Here is an 18,482-nt window from a genome sequence, read left to right as displayed (position 1 = left end):
TTCCAAAGGATCTTTGACTGGAACCATTGGGGCCAGCACAGAAAAGTATCAGCCTGTTTGGACCCTGGTCCGAAGGGACAGAGGCTCCGAGGGAGGAAACTGTCACAGCCAGTGTGAACACACCTGCTGTGGAGGCCTGGAGGGAAGGGCCCTTTACTTGTCTTTGCCATTTTTTGGGCATTCACATAGCCATCCTTTATGCCAGGCCATCCCAGGCTTCGAGAGAATATGGTGCTGGTACAGGAGCCCCAACTTTAGCACCTAGGCTTGGCGGGTTGAGCAGGAATTTGTAAAACACCAGCGCATTCTTCAGAACTGTATGGAGAATGTGGTCTTCTCAAGGAAGGCACAAAATCAAAGGAATTCACAGATGGGCCAACGCCAAAGGATGCCGCCTACGGCAGAAAGCCCTGAACAGCAGTGATGACAGTGCCCAGACATTCGCTTTTGGGCCTCAACTTGCCTATGCCTAGGTCTCTGGTCTCCTTACCTTATGCCTTCCTCATGGATCTTCCTAATGTCCTACTTCAACACCTTCAGGGGTCCCTCCAGTCCTCTGGATCTGGCCCAGATTCCCTAACTTGGCACATAGGCTCCTGGTGACCTCCTCCCACTACCCTCCTGGGCATGTGCATTTCTAGGTGAATTACTTCACCAATAAATCAAGCTGTCAAACTTCTACCTGCCCTTTGGGTCATAAGGCCCTTCCAGGTGTCCACCCCGAGCTCCCTGCTGAAGGGACAGGGGCTTCCTTTATGGTTCCACAGCACCCCCAGCTTTTTTTTATCTGAAAGTATCTTTTGGGATGTCTGGGTGGCTCAGTTGGTTAAGCATCTGCCTTCAGGGGAGCCTGGGTGGCTCAGTCGTTAAGCGTCTGCCTTCGGCTCAGGGCGTGATCCTGGTGTTATGGGATCGAGCCCCGCATCAGGTCCCTCCGCTGGGAGCCTGCTTCTTCCTCTCCCACTCTCCCTGCTTGTGTTCCCTCTCTCGCTGGCTGTCTCTGTCAAATAAATAAATAAAATCTTAAAAAAAAAAAATCTGCCTTCAGCTCAGGTCATGATCCCAGGGTCCTGGGATCGAGTCCTTCATCGGGCTCCTTGCTCGGCGGGGAGCCTGTTTCTCCCTCTGCCTGCTGCTCCCCCTGCTTGTGCTTGGACAAATAAACCTTTTAAAAAGTAAAAAATAAAACTTTCTCTCTCCAGGGCGCCTGGGGGCTCAGTCAGTAGAGCATGTGACTTGACCTAGGTGTGAGTTCAAGCCCCACACCGGGTGTAGAGATTATTTTGATTTTTTAAAAAGATTTTTGAGAGAGAGTGGGCGCACAGAGGGAGAAGCAGACTCCCTGCTGAGCAGAGACCCTGACGTGGGGCTCGATCCCAGGACCTTGAGATCATGACCTGAGCCTAAGGCAGACGCCTGACTGAGCCAAGGCGCCCCATAGAGATTACTTAAAAAAAAAAAGTATCTTTCTTCATCACTAGCCTGACCCTTCATGGGGCAAAGGCAACTTTTCATTGAATGAAAGAACTGGATGCTTCAGTGTGTATGAGCGTCATGCCAGCTGTGCCAAGAGCTCTGCTCAGGCAGCTCAAACGAGGGGACTCCTGGCAGGCAGGGGGCGCCCTGGGAGACACGCGTTCCGGCACAGCCCAAGGCTCTGCCACGGACCCAGACAGTCGGTGGTGGCCAGATGGGTCCAGAAGCACCAAATGACCACAAAGATCAGGAGAGAAACAAGTAAGGCAACAGACTGTATTTAATGTGGTTTAAAATACATCAAAATCAAGTCCCTGGCTGTTGTGAATACCAAAAGGAGACAAAAAAAGGCCGTCAGCACAGCTTTACAACAGATCTGGGCGGCTGGGTCGGGCCATATGGGAAGCAGTTACAGGGACAGAAGGCAGCACCCCTCCCCCAGGCAGGTGCCCGGCTGTCCCCGGGGTGACTGCCTCCGTGCTGTTCCGGAGGGAGGGCTCAGCAGGCTTCGGCCTCCCCCGCAGCCACCGGCGCAGGTCCACCGGCCTCTCCTCAGCCCTCAGCAGAGCCGCCGCCACGGCAGCGGAGGAGTGGAAAGAACCATCTTTACAGACAGAACATTCTCTTACAGAAAGTGCCTGAGCTCAGCCTATGGTCCAAAAACCTCATGGAAAACAAAACAAAGTGCTGCCGATACCTCTCAAGACTCGCGTGCGCGAGGCTCTCAGCCGGACGCGGTCCGAACACAGAGTCCTGTCCGCAGGGCCAAGGGCTCTGGGCGGCGAGCCTCTCCGGCAACGGTCCCCTGGAGGAAACGCTAGCAATCTGAGCATCCAACACAGCTCTTGGTCCTAAAACTGAGGTCATGTGCACGGGACCTGCCCTGCTGAGGAAGGCGGTGGCCTTCATCCCGACAGGCCACCTTCCCTGCACCTGGCCCGGGCTCCTGGCCGGCGAGGGCAGCACCCAGGTAGCCGGGCGGACTTTGGAAAGCACAAGCAGAGCAGCTGTAGTGATTAGTGTGATTTGGTCAATGGGGAGAAGAGGGAGAGGGTGGATGGGGTACTCATCTGTAGCCCGGCCTGGATATCTAGACATGGCTGGAGCTGAGAGCCAAGGTTATACTCGCCCAGGGCCCGGAGTTTGGATCCGGGAAGCCTGGCTGGGGCCACCTTGCTCACCGTAGCCCCACGGCAACTAGCCTCGGTCTCTGGGGCTGGCTGAGCCGCACGGCCGTGATCCCCCACCCCACACTGGGCTCCCGCGGCCATCCCCCTCAACCACGCGGGCTCTACGAGGTAGCTGAAGCAAGCGCGGCAATCACGTGGGCTACTGCAGGGCCCCCTGCTCTTCAAACCAGGCAGGCAGAAGCTTGCCTCCTCCCTGCGCTTCCAGAGCCCGGCAAACCCTGTATGGGGTTGGCAGTTCTGTGTGTCTCAGCCTGACACACGGGCTGGGGCGGGGGGTGGGAGGGGACGAAGGCCTTACTGGGGAAGGAAAAGGCAGATCCGGGGACTATTCCAGATCTAGCCATTCCAGGGGAAAAGATCCTAGGAAACACTTCTCCACAGGAGAGCAGCAGCTCAGCCAGGGATGGCAAGTAGGTGTCAACACTTGTACTGGCTGCTGGGGATCTGCGAGCTAGATACCCAGGGATTAGCGGGAAACACTCAGAGGCCGATCAGTAGTACCTGCCATGGGGGCAGGGGAAAAACGGGCGTGCCATTCATTTGCCATCTCTGGCCTAAGTCGTAACATGTCTCAGGAGCACTTCGCACTCTTCACGAACCTGTTTGTGGGAGGGATCGAAGGGAAAGGCACGGAGAGCGGGCTGGCTGTTGGAAAGGAAAGGACCGGCATGATAATGAACTAGCTTCAAGGAAACCCAGCAAGAAACAAAAGCTCCACGTCCCGTGCCTCTTGGCCCACGGCTCCCTCAGCGACACTGAAGCCAAGGCCCGGCTAGAGGTGGGGTGCAGCACCTCAAGCCCACCGGAGCCCAGCTTCCAAACCCCTGCCTCGTTCTGCTGTTCCAGAAAACTGCTCTGTAGCCTGGTGACTACCGTGGCAAGCGTGCAACCAGCAGAACTTTCAGTCCAGAGCAGCAAGTACTGGGGGTGAGCGGGCACCAGACCCAAATATCTGCAGCCGTTCTGTGATTTCTGAGGCTCGTCAAGTCTCTCTCTGTCCCTCAGCTGTCAGACAAGAGCCGGGCGTCTCCGCACAGGAATGCGATGTCAAGGACATACTTCAGCTTAGTCCTCAGGCAACGGAACCAGGGCAAACCTCAAGGATTGCACATTAAGGGTGGGGTGAGAAGCAGAAACAGACTCCTAAAAGCCAACGGGACAGCTGGGCACGGGGCCCAGCAACTGCCGCATGGAGACGGCAGTGATGGGCATCAGCGGCGGCCTTCCAGGACTGAAACACACAGGCAAGCTTGTGGCAAAACCATCAGATGCCCTTCCCTTCCTCCTAACTGCAATCTCATTTCACCGAACAGGAAAGCTCAGCACCAACGCGGCAAAGATACCAGGTGGGGTAGTGAGGGGGGGGGCACTGGAGGGCAACTGCACCAGCACCCCCCTCCTTCCTCAGATCAATACACACACTGTCATGTGCAAAACAAAAAAACCCCCCAAAACAGAAACCTTCAGAAAGCATCCTTTGGGTGATCTCTCGTCAATCATTCGTGCGGGCTAGAGAGGCACCTGTGAATGATAAGGCTACTGAGAAGCGTCGCTGGCATGGTCCCGGCACCGCCCGAGGGCTCCCTAACAGTGCGCCAGCCCACGGCAACTTTCTCCAGGTCCCCTGTCCAAAGCGGGACAGCAGTTGGATCCCCAGCTCTGCGGGCCCTGCCCAGGCTCTGCCCAGGGACCCCCTCCTCCAGGTTAAGAGAAGCAAAGGAGCTCCCAGGGGAGCTAGGAGAGCCAGAGCCGCCCAAGCCCTGCTAATGAGGGAAACGCAGTCAAGGCCTGAGCATGTCACTTGTCACAAGCCCTGAAGGGCAGGAAGGAGGGGGGGTCTGAGCCTCAAATCAGGCAGGGGAATGCTCAAGTCACTTGTCCTGCCAGCTCACTGTGACGGCAGCTCCTCTTTAAGACTCTTCAGCTCACAGAAGAGCCAGTGACTTCACCCGTACACACCCCCACCTCCAGTGCAAGCCCATGTTACACTTAGAGCTAGAAATGTAGGAGGCCTGGCACATGCCGTGTGTATGTAGAACTGACCCACAAAATCCAAAACTGCGACGTGTCAGAGGTCAGCCAGGTCGGAGCACCCTGGGCCTCAGCATGGGACTGCTTAGCGGTGGGAGCCTGGCCTGGCTGGGCTGCTCGCTCCCTTCCCAGCACGCCCCCCCGTGCCAGGTTCCCTAGGCGGTGGTGGAGGTGGGCTCCTGGGGCCCCGCTTGACCGGGTGTTTCTGTGCTCGCTGCTCCAGGGCAGCAAGGAGCTTCTGCGACCCTCGGGGAGCTCGGTGACTGGGCCCCAGGACCCTCACAACCCTGCTCCCTGCACGCGGTTGCGGCCTCTGGTCTTCGCTCAGGGCCGCCGTCAGGGAGGAAGCCCTGGCCACCAGCACTCAGGTCCTGTACCCTTTTGTTCAGGTCATTGCGCTCTGTCTGTAGTGCCCGGCACAGCTTCTCCAGCCGCTGGATTTTCACCTGTAGGCCCTCCAGCTCTTTGTCCCGGAGTGTTTTCTAGGAGCGAAATGGGGCCTTAGTGCCATGCCATCAACCCCCTCACCCCACAGAGTCAGATGGTAGAAAACATTCACACTTGAATGATACTGGGAGCAGACCAGAGCCAACAGCTGGTCCCCTTCCTAGTGGAACAGCCCTGGTGTGTGCCAAGACCTGGTTGCTGGTAGGGGGCACTGTGGAGCACAGAAGAGGCGTGGCTTGAAGACAATCTCTCTCTCCATGTATCTACAGGTGACACGAAGTACGACTTGGCTTTGGGAGCTGATTTCCTTATCTTTTAAAATGGACTACTTGGGCGCCTGGGTGGCTCAGTCGGTTAAGCATCCGACTCTTGATTTCAGCTCAGGTCATGATCTCAGGGTCCCAAGACTGAGCCCCACCTTGGGCTCTGTGCTCAGCAAGGAGCCTGCCTGAGATTCTCTCCTCTTCCAGGCCCTCTGCCCCTCCTCCCTGCTCACACGTGCACCTCCGTGCATGCTCTCGTTCTCTCGAAATCTTTCTTTAAAAGGTTTTGAGAGTGCATTCGCGTGTGCACAAGGCAGGGGGGAGGGCAGAGAGACAAGCAGACTCCCCGCTGAGCGGGGAGCTCAACTTGGGCTGATTCCAGGATCATGACCTCAGCCGAAGTCAGATGTCAAGATGCTTTACCAACTGAGCCACCCAGGTGCCCCTAGATGAATATCTTAAAAAAAAAAAAAAGAGACTACTAACACCAACCTCACAGATCGCGAGAAGGTTCAATGAACTGGCGTTGCCTAAAACATCCAGGAGGGTCTAATATATAGCAGCTACTCCAGCAATTCGTTCCGTTCTCCTGCATCTCAAACCACGAAATCAAAGTAGCTGGGCTACTCTGCATATGAACTGTGCTAATCACGGGTACCCTCGGTTTTTCGGATCTTGTATTTCTTTCTTTCGTTTGTTCTCTTTGCTTCTACTGCAGACCTACCCCTGGGCTCACCATCTCCCAGCTGGCAGTGCCTTTGCCTGGACAGATGGACACCTGAGTCCCAGCTCCATCTCATGCCAGCTGCATGACTTACTGGCAGAATGTAGAGGAAAGGGCCCAACACTCAAACCCCCTTCCCCGCCCCCCCCGGCTCCCCAGCTGCAGAGCACACTCAGCCCACCTCCTCAGCCATCTCAAGCAGGGCCTTGTTGCTGCTCTCCCACCGGGACCGGTACATGGTGGTTTCCTTCTCCAGCTTCTTGATCTTCTTAGTCATCTGGGTTATGGGACAGACAGAAGGAAATGATCAGGGGGCCAGACCATCTGTGCATCTGTGTCTCCCATGGGGGGGGGGGGGACAGTCCCAAGGGGGCAAGATATTACAGGGCGCAGTCAGTGCCTTTGGTGCCACCTCGGGACATCTCAAGGTAAATGCCACCACCACCAACAGGGAATGACAAGGCTGCCCCTTCTCCAGGACAACCTGGAGGATGCACTTATCAGTGATGCTTCCTTGAGAGGCGGGGAAAGACTCTGATCCCTCCTTACAGCCCATCCTTGGTATCAATCTCATTGTTACTGTCAACAGCCCCCCACGAGGCACCTCAGGGGCTGGGGCTTCTTGAAGCAGGCCCCGTGTGCCCCTGCAGCCACACCCAGCCTGGACACGGTTACCTTTTCCATCTCCTGTTTGAATGTGGTGAACACCTCACTGCTTTTGGAAAGGGTGTTCTGGAATTCCTCAAACTTCTCTGTGTATAGGGCAAGCTGGGTGAGAAAGAAGCCCAGAGATAAGATTAGGCCTCTGGAGGGCATTTCTGGTTAACATAGTCAGACCCATTCTTGGACCTCGGACCCAACACTTCTACCGAGATACCATCTTTCTTTTTTCTTTTTTTAAACAATTTTACTTATTTGACCGAAAGAGTGAGCGCATAAGCAGGGGGAATGGCAGAGGGAGAGGGAGAAGCAGGCACCCCGCTGAGCAGGGAGCCAGACTCGGGGCTCAATCCCAGGACCCAGGGATCGTGACCTGAGCCGAAGGCAGCCGCTTAACCGAATGAGCCACCCACGTGCCTGAGATACCATTTTTCTTTAAAACAAAACAAAAACTATGTACTTGGAAGGATAGAATCCAAAATGTTAGGCCTAGAAAGCAGGATTGGGGGTGACTTATATTTTGCCTCTATGTATGTTTTCAAACTTTTCTTCTGAAAATGAGTACAATTAAACGTAACTGAAAACATCTCCGTCCCTGACTCCTCAAACGCAGCAGCACAACACTTCCAACTAGCAACGAAGTCTTTCAAGCTCGCCTAGCCACCGGGTCACCGCCATGGGTGCCGGATGGGTCCAGCGAGGACAAAGGCTCAGCAAGGTCACACAGCAGTCAAGGTGGTCCTAGAACGAGGGTCCCATTTTCCGCCCCCAGGACGGGGGCCCAGCGAGGGGACCCCAGAGGCACAGGACCAGGACCCACTCTTGCTCACCTGCTGCTTCAGGTGGGTCTCCTGCTGCTTCATCAGCTCGCACATCCTCTGGGACTCCACCGCCTCTTTGAGGAGCTGTTTCCAAGATAGGACCCCAGATCCTGTCAGAAGCCCCTAGGGGCTGTTTGGCCTTTTTTTAGCCATACACCCCAGGACCCGCTGAAGCTCCCTGCTCTCTGACTGCTCTCTGCGGAAGCAGCGTCCTGGTCTGGCCAGGAAGCAACTCTCCCTGACAAACTCGACTACGAGCTGAGCCAGAGCCCAACCCGCCCCCTCCCAGACTCCCACCCTCAGGGCCCGAGCCTCACAAAATCCTTCTCCCGCTGGTGCCTCTCCTCCGCCTCCTTCAGTAGCTCCTGCGCCTGCTGGAGCTTGGCGTCCACCAGCTGCTGCTGCAGGTCCTTGTGTTTGAAGACTTTGTCGATATGCTGCAGGAGAGCACGGCGGGAGGGCCACCTGTCAGCAGCTCCCTTTCTCAGGGAGGCCTGGTGGCGGCAGGGACGTCCCATCTGCAGAGACCAGGGTCCCCAGCCTCCCCTCTCACTGTGACACGCTGGACTCTGCATGTGGCACAGCACGTGGGCCCCAAGCCCCTGGAAGGTCTACTTCGCAACCTCACCCTGATTCTCTCCAGTCAGTGCTGGGTGTGCACCGGGATGAAACTGGCCTCCAGGAAGCCAAATGGCAAATACACTCAAACCACCAGCCCCAAGGAGATCACCCCACTGGGCTAACCACCCTCACTTTTGTAGCCCGACTCCTTCGTAAATGGGAAAAAAGGACAAAAACGACACCTCCACCAACGCAACCGCTCAGCCCCGTTGGCAGAGATCTGCCCCATCTAAAGGCAAGACTAGCTGTGCGAATTCCACGGCGGTCCTCGCTGCTGGAAGGGCCCTGGGAGCCGGGAATGGGTGCGAGAGCAGGAGTGGGGAGGAGGCGGTAGACTCAGTGTGGCTTCAAAGGTCAACGCAGCGGAGAAAGGCACGTGGGGACGTCAGCTCTGTCCTGGCTAGGAAAGGGAAGGGGGCCTGGTGGTGGGGTGGGCCGTGCGGGACGCCTTACCTCCTCCCGCAGCTCGTACTGCTCGATGAGCTTCTTGAGCCTCTCCGCCAGCTCCATGTTCTCCTGGCGCAGCTTGGAGTTGCGCTCATTGTGCTGTTCCATCTGCAGCTGAATGTCATTCAGCGTCACTTGGAAGTGTGAGGTCACCTCCTTGCGCTTCTCCTCTTCCTCCCGGGCCCGCTGCACGCCTTCTTCCTGGGCAGAGAAGTCAGCCCCAGCTCCATCACCTGCAGCTCCCCAGCCAGCCATGGTCTGTACCAACAACCCTCCCTGCTCTCAGAATGAGGAGCAGCCAGGTTCCAAGACGTCATGCGATGGGGGCTCCCAACGGACCCCTCTGTCTACCAGCTGACAGCCAGGGAGAGATTCTCTCCCTAGAAAGATGCAGGCATACACGTAAGTGCCATTCTAGAGCGACCTGGATCTCCCGAAGCCCATTCTTCCAGACCTCAGGTTAAGCAGTCTTGCTTCTGCGCTTTCATTTCTCACCTCTCACTCCCCGCCCCCGACCAACTAGTTAAAATTCAGTAGTACCCAGGGTTGGCAAGACTGTGCAGAATCAGGCATGCAGATAGTACTGGTGGGAAGGTAATCTGGCAAAATCTATTAAAATTTACAATGTGCACACTCTTTAACCCAGACATTTCACTTCTGAGGTTTATCCTATGGATAAATTGTATACAATGAGCCAGGGATGTATACGACAAGAACTTCCACCATAGCTCTATGTATGCAGTAAACTTAGAAACCACCCAGCAATTCCTTAACTAGGGCACTAATAGAATACAGGATATGCATACAACAATGCTATCAAACAGAACAGGATATGAAACGATGCCTGTATGAGCGCTGTTTAGAGAAGCCTACGTAGGACCACGTGTGGACGCAGGCAAGCCCGGGCTGTACTTCAGCACATGCGTAAGTAGGTTACTTCCCAGTGGTTTCTGCTGGACACTGGGGTTGAGGAGGAGGGGCGACTGTCACCTTTGAATCTCTCATACCAAGTTTATATTAAAGTTGAAATGTTGTCAAAGACAAACTAAAAATGAGCAAAACACATTGCAAAATACCATATACTCAATTTTGTTAGAAACAGAGAAAGGATCCACATACAAAACCACCCAGAGGTCATAGCAGTGACTGGGCTTTAACCAGACCAACCCCGCCCCGGGAGAAGCAGAATGAAGAGAAAAGACCCAGCATTCCAGATGGACCAAGGCTGGGAGAGGAGCTGCCCGCCAGCGCTGGACCCTGGCTTACCTGCGGACTGCGAGCGAACTGAAAAATACCGAAGCTCTGCCTCCCGGGCTCCCTTAGCATCTCAGCCCTCACCTTACCTGACACAAGTACGGGTCAAGTGGTTATAAGAAGCTGACTCTAAGGCAGGACATTACTGGAGACATCTATTTCTCTGCCAAAAGTCCATGCTGCTGCTTTTTTTTTTTTTTTTAAGATTTTATTTATTTGAGAGAGACAGAGATAGCCACAGAGAGCACAAGTGGGGACAAGAGGGAGAAACAGGCTCCCTGCTGAGGGGGGACTTGATCCCAGGACCCAGGATCACGACCTGAGCCGAAGGCACACCACCAAACCAACTGAGCCACCCAGGCGCCTCCCTTTACCACCCCGTCCCTGTGCTACTTTTTAAGGGGAAAGCCCACCGAAGAAAAGTGGAAGTCAAGGGAAGCAGAGTCACAGGGGCCGGCCCACCTTGAGGGAGCGGTTGTGGCGCTGGAGCTCCCGGCACAGGCTCTCCAGCTTGCTGCGGGCCAGCACGGCCTTGCTGTGCTCCCCGCGCAGGTGGTCCTTCTCCTGCACCAGCTGGCTCTGCTTCTTCTGCAGCAGCTTCATCTGCTTCTGGGAGTTTCGATGCTCCTCCAGCTGAGGACGGGCAAGGCAAGCAAGTGCCGTGGGGGGCTCTTCCCCAGGGACCCCGGCCCTCTCCCGACTCCAGCTGTTAACAGCTCCTGCTGGACACTGTGCGGGCGCTTTACGCACTGCTACGATAACCCCGAGGGCCCCATCGCAAGGATACAGAAACGGGCCCTTGGGACAAGCAGGGGTGCAAAGGCTGCAGACCCCAGCCTCCCTCTGCTCTGACTCCAGAGACAAAGTTCTCAAGACTCTCAACTCTTGGGACGCTCATGCCCTGAGATGAGACCCCCCCCATCACTCCCTCTCACTGCTCCGAAATTCAGCACCATTTCTCTCCTCAGTGTGATGGCTGTTAACATTTTGGCCTTTTCATTATGGACAGATCTTAACCTCCTCCTCAGACCCCGACCTCCCCCCAGATCAGCTACCGTCCCGTGAGCTCATTCAATGCTGATACAGTACGACTCAATTATGTAATGACAACTCTTCTGGTGGCCACATTAAAAAGAAGGAGATGAAACTGACACTAGTAAAACATTTAGTTAATCTAATATCTGAATATTATAATATTCAACCTGAAATCAATGTAGAAAATTTGAGTATTTTATCCTTCCCCTTTTCCTTAGGTGTTTGAAATCCAATGCATGCACACCCAGATCCAGAGTAGCCACATGTCAGTTGGCTGGTGCCTACTGTCCTGGTCAGATCCAGGTTTTGTCATCACCCAGGAGCACACACGTCCATTATCTCATCCCAGGGCAGGACCACTATCACCTATCATTCTAGCTCCTTCCCTCCAATATCTGTGGTCCCAGAAAGTCTACCATATTGGAATTCCAACCCAATGACCCAACCATCCTTTCACTTTCCTTGAATTCTCCTTTAAATAATCACTGACCTTACCTGTCTTAGATCGCTTATACCCTCAACTCCCCTGCCCCTTTTTCCTAGCAGAACTCCAACCCTGATATGATATACCAGCCTTCTGATTCCTCTGCACCGGCACTGAAGCAGCCTTGCCTGAAGCATCTCACTTTAAATTTGTGACCACCCCTTTGGGGCAGACCCTTGTCTGCCATGCGGCCCAACTATATTCCTTGTTATTCACACTCCTCTTCCAGAGAACTATTTCATCCTCCTTTTCAACTCTCCTCTGCCCCAGCAACAACTGTTTCATTTCCCTGAGAATGAAAGCAACCAGAGGCACAGGGGCACAAGCTCCACCTTTGGCCACCCACCTCCACCTGCCCTCTCCTCCAGTCACCAGGACCCAGCCGTGTCCTACCACGGCCCGCCCTCTCGCTCTGGCCCTCACCTCCTCATCTACTTGAGAACATCACTCTAGTGACTCAGTTCCTCCTCTCTTCATCAATCTTTCCCTGGCTGGCTCATTCTGAAGGGGTGGTATCTTTTTCATATCCTGTCCCTTATTTAATCATTGTAATAACCCCATTAGGCAGGTGTGATTTCCCCAATTTTACAAATGAGAAAAACTCCCTATAGGAGAATTCCAGCTAATAAGTGTGAATGGAGTGAAAGAAGTTAAAAATGGGTAATTAGGAAATGACTTTCAGTGGATGAATCCATTCATTCAAATTCTGATGGCAACCTGACAAGGGAGGAACCTGGCTGGCCCCACCTGAATCCAGTGGACAATCTTCCATCACTAAAAGTGGGAGAAGCACACTGTTTCTCTATACAGAGTACCACTTACGAAGAATTCTTATCAAGAGTTGAACCTGCACTGGATCAAGCTTCTAGAGCTAATTTCCACTTTATCTACAGGAACTAAGGAGGTAAAGGAACAAGTTAAATGCCACCAAAGATTGAGAAAGTGAGGTACCCTATAGGACAAATGATCTGCAATAAGTCAATGTCAGGAGAAAAAGGTTGGCGGACCCGATGTATTAAATGGACCTCCTTTAGACCCTGATTTGATCAAATGGACATTTTAAACAACTGGAGAAATATGTGTATTAGAGAATATCATGTGATCAGCGCTAATTTTAAGTGTCAGGATGGTGCTGTGCATTTCCACATTTTGGGGAGATGCACACTGAAGCACATAGGTGTGAGATGACATGGGGCCAGGAGCCAGGGTTCTACTACTGGAATGCAAAGGGTCTCCTCTTACTGTCGGCCTGGAAGAGGCCAGCTGGGACTTGACTCCCCGCATAACAGATGGGGAAAAGGCTCAGAGAGAGGCTGAACAGGAATTAAGCCACCCACCTGCCCCTGCACCCTCAACCCCATGCCAGGTGGCCTGCTGACTTTCCAAGGCAGGGCGGGTGCAAGGAGAAGGGGGAGAACTGACCAGTTCAGCATACTTCTTGCACAGAGCTGCCAGCTTCTCCTCTGGGGTGCTCAGCGTGTTCAATGTCTGCATCAGCAATGTGATCTCCTTCCCTGCAAAGCACAGGAAGCGAAAGCATGTACCCTCTTCTTTGGGGATCTCCCCAGGCCTCGGTCCACACTCTTAGGCCTGGAGGCAGCCCTCCACAATTATACTTTATATCGTTGGTTGAACTAGCTGCCATCCAGTCAGACCGTGTGCTTCATGAGGGTGGCCGCCAACTTACTCCTGCCTATTGCCGTGGCCCCAGTGCTGCCCGGTCCTATCTCTTGGACAGCACATCTCAGAGGATGTGCTCAACAAATGCTTGACAAATGACTGAGGCTGTGTGGACACTCCGTGGTGAACACTGGCGGGGGGTGGGAGAAAAAACCTGTCTGCTCTACCAGCAGGAGAAAAAAAGACATCCCATTGGCCAATTAAGTGCTACTGTGTCGATACAAGGAAGGCCCTTCTGAAAGAGGACGCAGGCAAAAAAGGACTAGGTCTCCCTCAGAACTACTAAAGTCTTATCAATAGAGGCAGCCAAACAGTGAACTTTATTTAATTGTTCCCTCCCAAATAGTGAACGAATATATCTTCCAATATTTCATCCCAAGATTAAGAAACAACAAAAACAAAAAACCCTCTTTCAATCAGGATGAACAGGCAGAGGCTGCAGATATAAGGACTAAGACATGGGTATATCACTTAATTTTGATTCTTTAACACTCACACTAGCCCCTCCCCCATAACTTTCTCTCACTGTCTGTGCCTGAGTCAAGGGGTCTTCCTTCTGTCTCCTTGGAGGGCTGCTGTACATAGCACAGCACCAAGCTCCTGAAGCGTTGACCCCAAGAGGCTCGAAAGATCAGTGTGGAGACTGCAAAGCACTGGCACACAGGCCAAATCCAACCCACACGTGGGTTTTGTTTGGCTCCAAGCATATTAGTCGCCAACTGTTAAAAATCCAGAGAGATTTCACGTAACTCTACATAAAAGAAAGGGAAAAAAGAAAAAAAAAAGAAAAGAAAAAAAAAAAAAAGGCTGGCTACACTTAGCCTGTAGTGTTACATGCTATCAGCATGCTGGGACCAGATGGCAATCACCCCTTTGGATGCAGCAGGCAATGTCTTATCCTCGTAGGGTCACTTGTCTAACTTGGCTTATTTGAGTTTTCAACCCTGGTCTAGTCCAAATCTTACTGTAAAGAAGTGAAAACTAAGGACCAGAAAGGACCAAGGTCTTGCCCAAGTTCACAGAGCAGGTTAGAAATAGTGTTGGTTGGGGCGCCTGGGTGGCTCAGCTGTTAAGCGTCTGCCTTCAGCTCAGGTCATGATCCCAGGGTCTTGGGATCGAGCCCCACATAGGGCTCCCTGCCCGGTGGGAAGCCTGCTTCTCCCTCTCACACTTCCCTTGCTTGTGTTTCCTCTCTTGCTGTCTCTCTCTGTCAAATCAATAAATAAAATCTTAAAGGGAAAAAAAAAAAAAAAAGAAAGAAATAGTGTTGGTTGACCCAGGAGCCCACCCAGACCTCCTGCTCTCCAGTTTCTCAAAGATCGAGCAGGCTAGATTTCGGTTCCCATCTACTACCGAGGCCAAAAGCCTCTGTGCAGTGAACAACCTACATGCCTCTGTTCTACGGCCCACAACCCTGGCTTGGCTCAAACTAATGCGACCTGCTGTTCTGGAAAGTAGTTTCCTCTGAATCCTGGCAGAGCAGGTTAGCCCAAGGAATGTCAGGTCCAAACTCCCCCGCCTCACCAGCCTCGCCAGTAGCTGCCCTCTGCTCACCCAGACCCTTGGCTTTCTTCTTCTCCTGCGGCCTTCGGTGATCTCGGTCTCCGACCTCATCAATTGCCCGGATCTCATCTGTGCCCGGCTCTCCCTTGGAGGTCTCCTTCTCACCATTGACTACTGGGGGCTCTGGCTCTGGCTCCCCATTCCGTGAAGCATAAGTCCGGGACTTGTCTGCATCTTCCGGTTCAGCAGGCTCACCCTGTGCCCCATCCTCACCTGGGCCCCCCTGACTGTTGTCCACACAGTATGTACTCAGGATGTCTTCCAACTGGCGGCTCAGCTCCTCAGAGACATCACGGAGGGCCCCGGACTGAGCAGTTTTGGCTTGTGCTCCTACAGCAGGACAGGATGAGGGGCAGAATGAGAGACAAGATGGTTATTCCACTGGCTGCGATTTTTCAGGCCCAAACTTACTGGTTCGGGTTAAATGTTGCCTACCTTCTTTAAGCCGCAGTTTATTCACCTATGAAATGATATAATTATTTCCCACTACTGCCCACCATGTCTTTTATGTGAAAGAAGTGAAGGAAATAAAGCATCCAGCACATACGGATGGCATGTACCTGGAGCTCAACATCTAGTCCATCCCCTTCTCCTCCTCGCAAGTCATTTCTGGCTATTAACAAAGTTCCAGGAAGGCCCCCAATAAGAAGAGCAGTTAGCCACTGGTGAATGAGGCGTTTCTCACCTCGGCTGGCTGCTTGAGTGTCTTATCTGACTGCCACCTGATTTAACCCTGTCAGAGCCTTCTCTCAAGACCTCTGTTCCTGTGCTTAGAGTGGGAGGCTCTACCGACCCCCCCCCCCCCCGCGGGGAAACGGGGATCTGGGGGGTGGCACAGACTCAGCGCGGTCCTCCTTCCTGGGTAAACAGCGGCAGAGGCCTCGAACTCCAGAAGCTACCCCGGCGCACCACAAACTCCTCCCCCCGCCCGCTGGAAAGCAGAGCTGGCACACACCCTCAGTCTTCCCCGGAGCCTGGCTGGAGGAACCTTCGGCTTCTGTCGCGGGAGCCGGCTGGCTGGGCCGCCCCTGGCTTCCCTCTGGTCCTGCTTCCGCTTGCCCCGGGTTGCTTTTTGGGTTGGAGGTGTTGCCCGACTGCTTGGCAGCCCCATTCTTTTTGTCTTGGTTCTTCATTGTGGTTTGCAAAGCTAGGCTGGGAGCAGATCCTGCAGAAACAAGCACACTCGCTATTTTCCCGACTTCGAAATTCTTCACAGCTGGGAATCGAAAATCCCAATACCGGGTGCACAAAGCTTCTTAGAACAAACCGGCCGGCCTTCACCGGAGGGAGCCAACGGTTCTGTCTCAGGCCGGTGAGGGAAGCACGGCGCGCCCAGGCAGGTTTTCGGGGCGCCGCTCCAGAAGCGCGGCAGGCGAGGCCTCCTTTTTCTCGAAGCCGCTTTCCGGCACTACACGGCCCCCTCACCGCAGCCAGAGCGCGGGATAGGCTCAGGGCCGGAGACTGACGTGGCGGGACGCTCGATTCCCATCCCTCCCCCGGCCCCCAGACCCCACGTGGGCCCCCCCGCGCGCGCAGCCACCCACGCCCCGCGCGCCCTCCCAGCCGCGCGCACCGCCCGCCCGCGCATGCGCACAGGCCGCAGCCCTGCCCCCCTTCCGCCCTCCCCCGGCCCGCGCCCTTGCGCGGAATCGGCAGGATTCCCCCTCACTGGCCGACGGCGTGCAGGCCCATTGACCCTCTGGCCGCCTCGTCCGCCCAGCCTCCGCGACACTCACCTCACTGCCTACCTCCCGACAGCGTCGCCCGCTCTGGCCTCGCACCGGAAACCCTGGGTAACCGCTGCCGGCCGAGCCGCCTGCTCCTGCCGCAGCCAATCAATAGCCGGCGCTCTCGCGGGGCTTCCTGGGAAAGATGAAGCGAAGGCGGCCTCTGAGGCGGGTGAGTTGGGAAGGCGGGGGAGGAAAAGGACTACTCCTCCCGCCATGCACCGGGGCTGACCCGGACTCCCCAGGTGCAGTAGAAAGGACTTTAGTTCTGGGAGCCGGATACCCAAGAGGTCTGAAAGGAGCTAGTCATTCTGCGCAAATACTCGAGTCCGTTTCGTTCCCGTCGTGCAGAAGTCGTGATTCAGGTCCAAAGACCTGCGACGGGCTGTTCTTTCCTGCGCGCCCCCACCAGCCCTGAGCCCTCTGCTGTGAACATCTGTGACTAGAAACTCTGAGGACAAGGAATAGAGTATTGGGCTGGGAATCAGGGGACCTGTATTCCAGTCCTAACCTCGTCGCTAATTTGCCGTGTGACCGGACATTCTTTTCTCTCCCAGGGCTTCAGTTTCTGTATTCAAATGAAAACCTTTCATAACAATAATTCTTTGAGTGCTTACAGTGTGCTTTCCTGTCTACTAGCTTAATCCTCACAACTACTTATTTAAGATCAGTACTATTTGTTATTCCCATTTGCATCTGAGGACAGTAAGGCAAAAGTTACTTGTCCCATCGTTACTGAGTAGTGTGAGCGGGAATTCAAAACCAGGAAGTCTGGCACAGTACCCATTTTAACTCCTGGACTACCCTGACTGGTACCCAGAAGAAATAACCATGGCACCCTTTCCCTGAGGATGAGTCAATGTAATTTCGTGAAGTTATTACCCCCCCCCCCCAACTCTCCCTTACCAGCCTGAGTCCCTCTTTGGAAGGAACTGAGGGGGCTCTGCAGAAAGTTTGGCCTCAGCAGATTCCTGAGTTTTTTCTCTGACTGGCCCACCCTCTACAAAATCCGAGTTGCATTGGGGCTAAAGGGGGAAAACCCAAACTTTCTACAAATGTGAGATCACAGTTCTTTATTCAGCTGCCTATAGACAGTGAAATAAAAGCCAACAACCCATGTGCCTGGAATTTAATGTGTAAATAGTTCGGCATTTTCCAGCCAATCCTGCCCATGCCCTCTTTTTTGCTTCCCACTATACTTTTACTATTTCCAGGATTTCCCAGTTTTTGCAGTTGCTATTTCAGCTTCCAAAATGCCCTGACAAAACCATTGAGGTCCACCACAAAGGTCACTTTAGAGCCTTCCCAGTGCTCTGCAGTCTGTCCCAGCTCCCTAGGTCTGGATAGAGCTCTGTAACAGCCATTAGTAACGATATGTTGAAATTATTTGCTTACAAGTCAGTGAACATTACAGGAACTGTTGGCAAAATTGTAGTCCTAAAACCTAGCATCAGTCTGGGGCAGCGAAGGCAGAGAATGAAATTGTGCAAATTGAGCACTGTTTTGTGGCTCCTAAGAATGTTCAGTATTTTCCCCAGTTAGACCTAAGGGCAGTGCTCTTCCCCATCCCTTGGTCTGATGTTTACCAGGTAACCTTGAGAATATGGTATAATAGTATAAAGGTGGAACTCAAGCCAGAAATATTTGGAATCCAGGTGTCTCTGAACTAAGGCCCTGATTATTTCCAAAAAACATGTTGGAAATCTCTTGAGGTAACATATAGTTAGGCCTTGATGGCTTCCCATGGGAAGAGGGTGTTCTAGGCAGAGATAGAGAAGATAATAAGAACAAGGTATGTGTGGGGTAAGGGGGTAGAATGGTGTAGCTAGAAGGATCAACAGTGGCCTACAGGAGCCAGCTGGATAATGAGTAGGCAGGCAAGGAGTAAGAAAATTTGCAAAACATGGGTTAAAGGTTATTTTCTCCTTTGCTATAAAACAAAAGAGCAACAATATTAACATTTTCCAGAGTCAGTTGGGATTCCATTGGGAATGGTGGGGATTGTGGCAGAATAGAGCTCTTGCAGATTGTCTTCAAGCAGAAACTCAGATCCAGTAGT

General features: G+C 53.5%; 1 protein-coding gene across 5 annotated transcripts; it reads right to left on the bottom strand.

Moving 5' to 3' along the window:
• Window positions 1-1,738: 1,738 nt before the first annotated feature.
• TXLNA (taxilin alpha) lies at window positions 1,739-16,597 on the bottom strand. Of its 5 annotated transcripts, none has more exons than XM_026516808.4 (12): window positions 16,433-16,542; window positions 15,652-15,861; window positions 14,688-15,026; window positions 12,876-12,967; window positions 10,397-10,567; window positions 8,687-8,881; window positions 7,930-8,049; window positions 7,622-7,696; window positions 6,807-6,899; window positions 6,313-6,408; window positions 5,075-5,179; window positions 1,739-4,187 (listed from the first exon to the last, which is right to left on the bottom strand). In XM_026516808.4, the coding sequence occupies exons 2-12, from the start codon at window positions 15,827-15,829 to the stop codon at window positions 4,176-4,178; spliced, it is 1,476 nt and encodes a 491-aa protein (XP_026372593.1). In that variant the 5' UTR covers window positions 15,830-15,861; window positions 16,433-16,542; the 3' UTR covers window positions 1,739-4,175. The 5 variants fall into 5 exon arrangements, with proteins under 5 accessions (XP_026372593.1, XP_048077641.1, XP_026372590.1 ...); XM_048221684.2 differs by having other exon boundaries at window positions 14,910-15,026; window positions 16,433-16,540; XM_026516805.4 differs by having other exon boundaries at window positions 1,739-5,179; window positions 16,433-16,597.
• Window positions 16,598-18,482: the final 1,885 nt, after the last annotated feature.

The sequence above is a fragment of the Ursus arctos genome, unplaced genomic scaffold (assembly GCF_023065955.2).
Source record: "Ursus arctos isolate Adak ecotype North America unplaced genomic scaffold, UrsArc2.0 scaffold_32, whole genome shotgun sequence".
Lineage (NCBI taxonomy): Eukaryota > Metazoa > Chordata > Mammalia > Carnivora > Ursidae > Ursus > Ursus arctos.
The sequence above is the reverse complement of the archived record's forward strand: the minus strand, read 5'-3'. Positions and strand labels throughout refer to the sequence as shown.

Bases quoted from the DNA above. Each gene is read 5' to 3' on its own strand.
- TXLNA (XM_026516805.4), bottom strand. From the start codon at position 15,829: ATGAAGAACCAAGACAAAAAGAATGGGGCTGCCAAGCAGTCGGGCAAC. The intron at 12,968-14,687 runs GTGAGCAGAGGG...TGTGCTTTGCAG, and splicing joins GAAGAAAGCCAAGGGTCTGG to GGAAGGAGATCACATTGCTG. The intron at 8,050-8,686 runs GTAAGGCGTCCC...GCTCTCCTGCAG, and splicing joins AGTACGAGCTGCGGGAGGAG to CATATCGACAAAGTCTTCAA.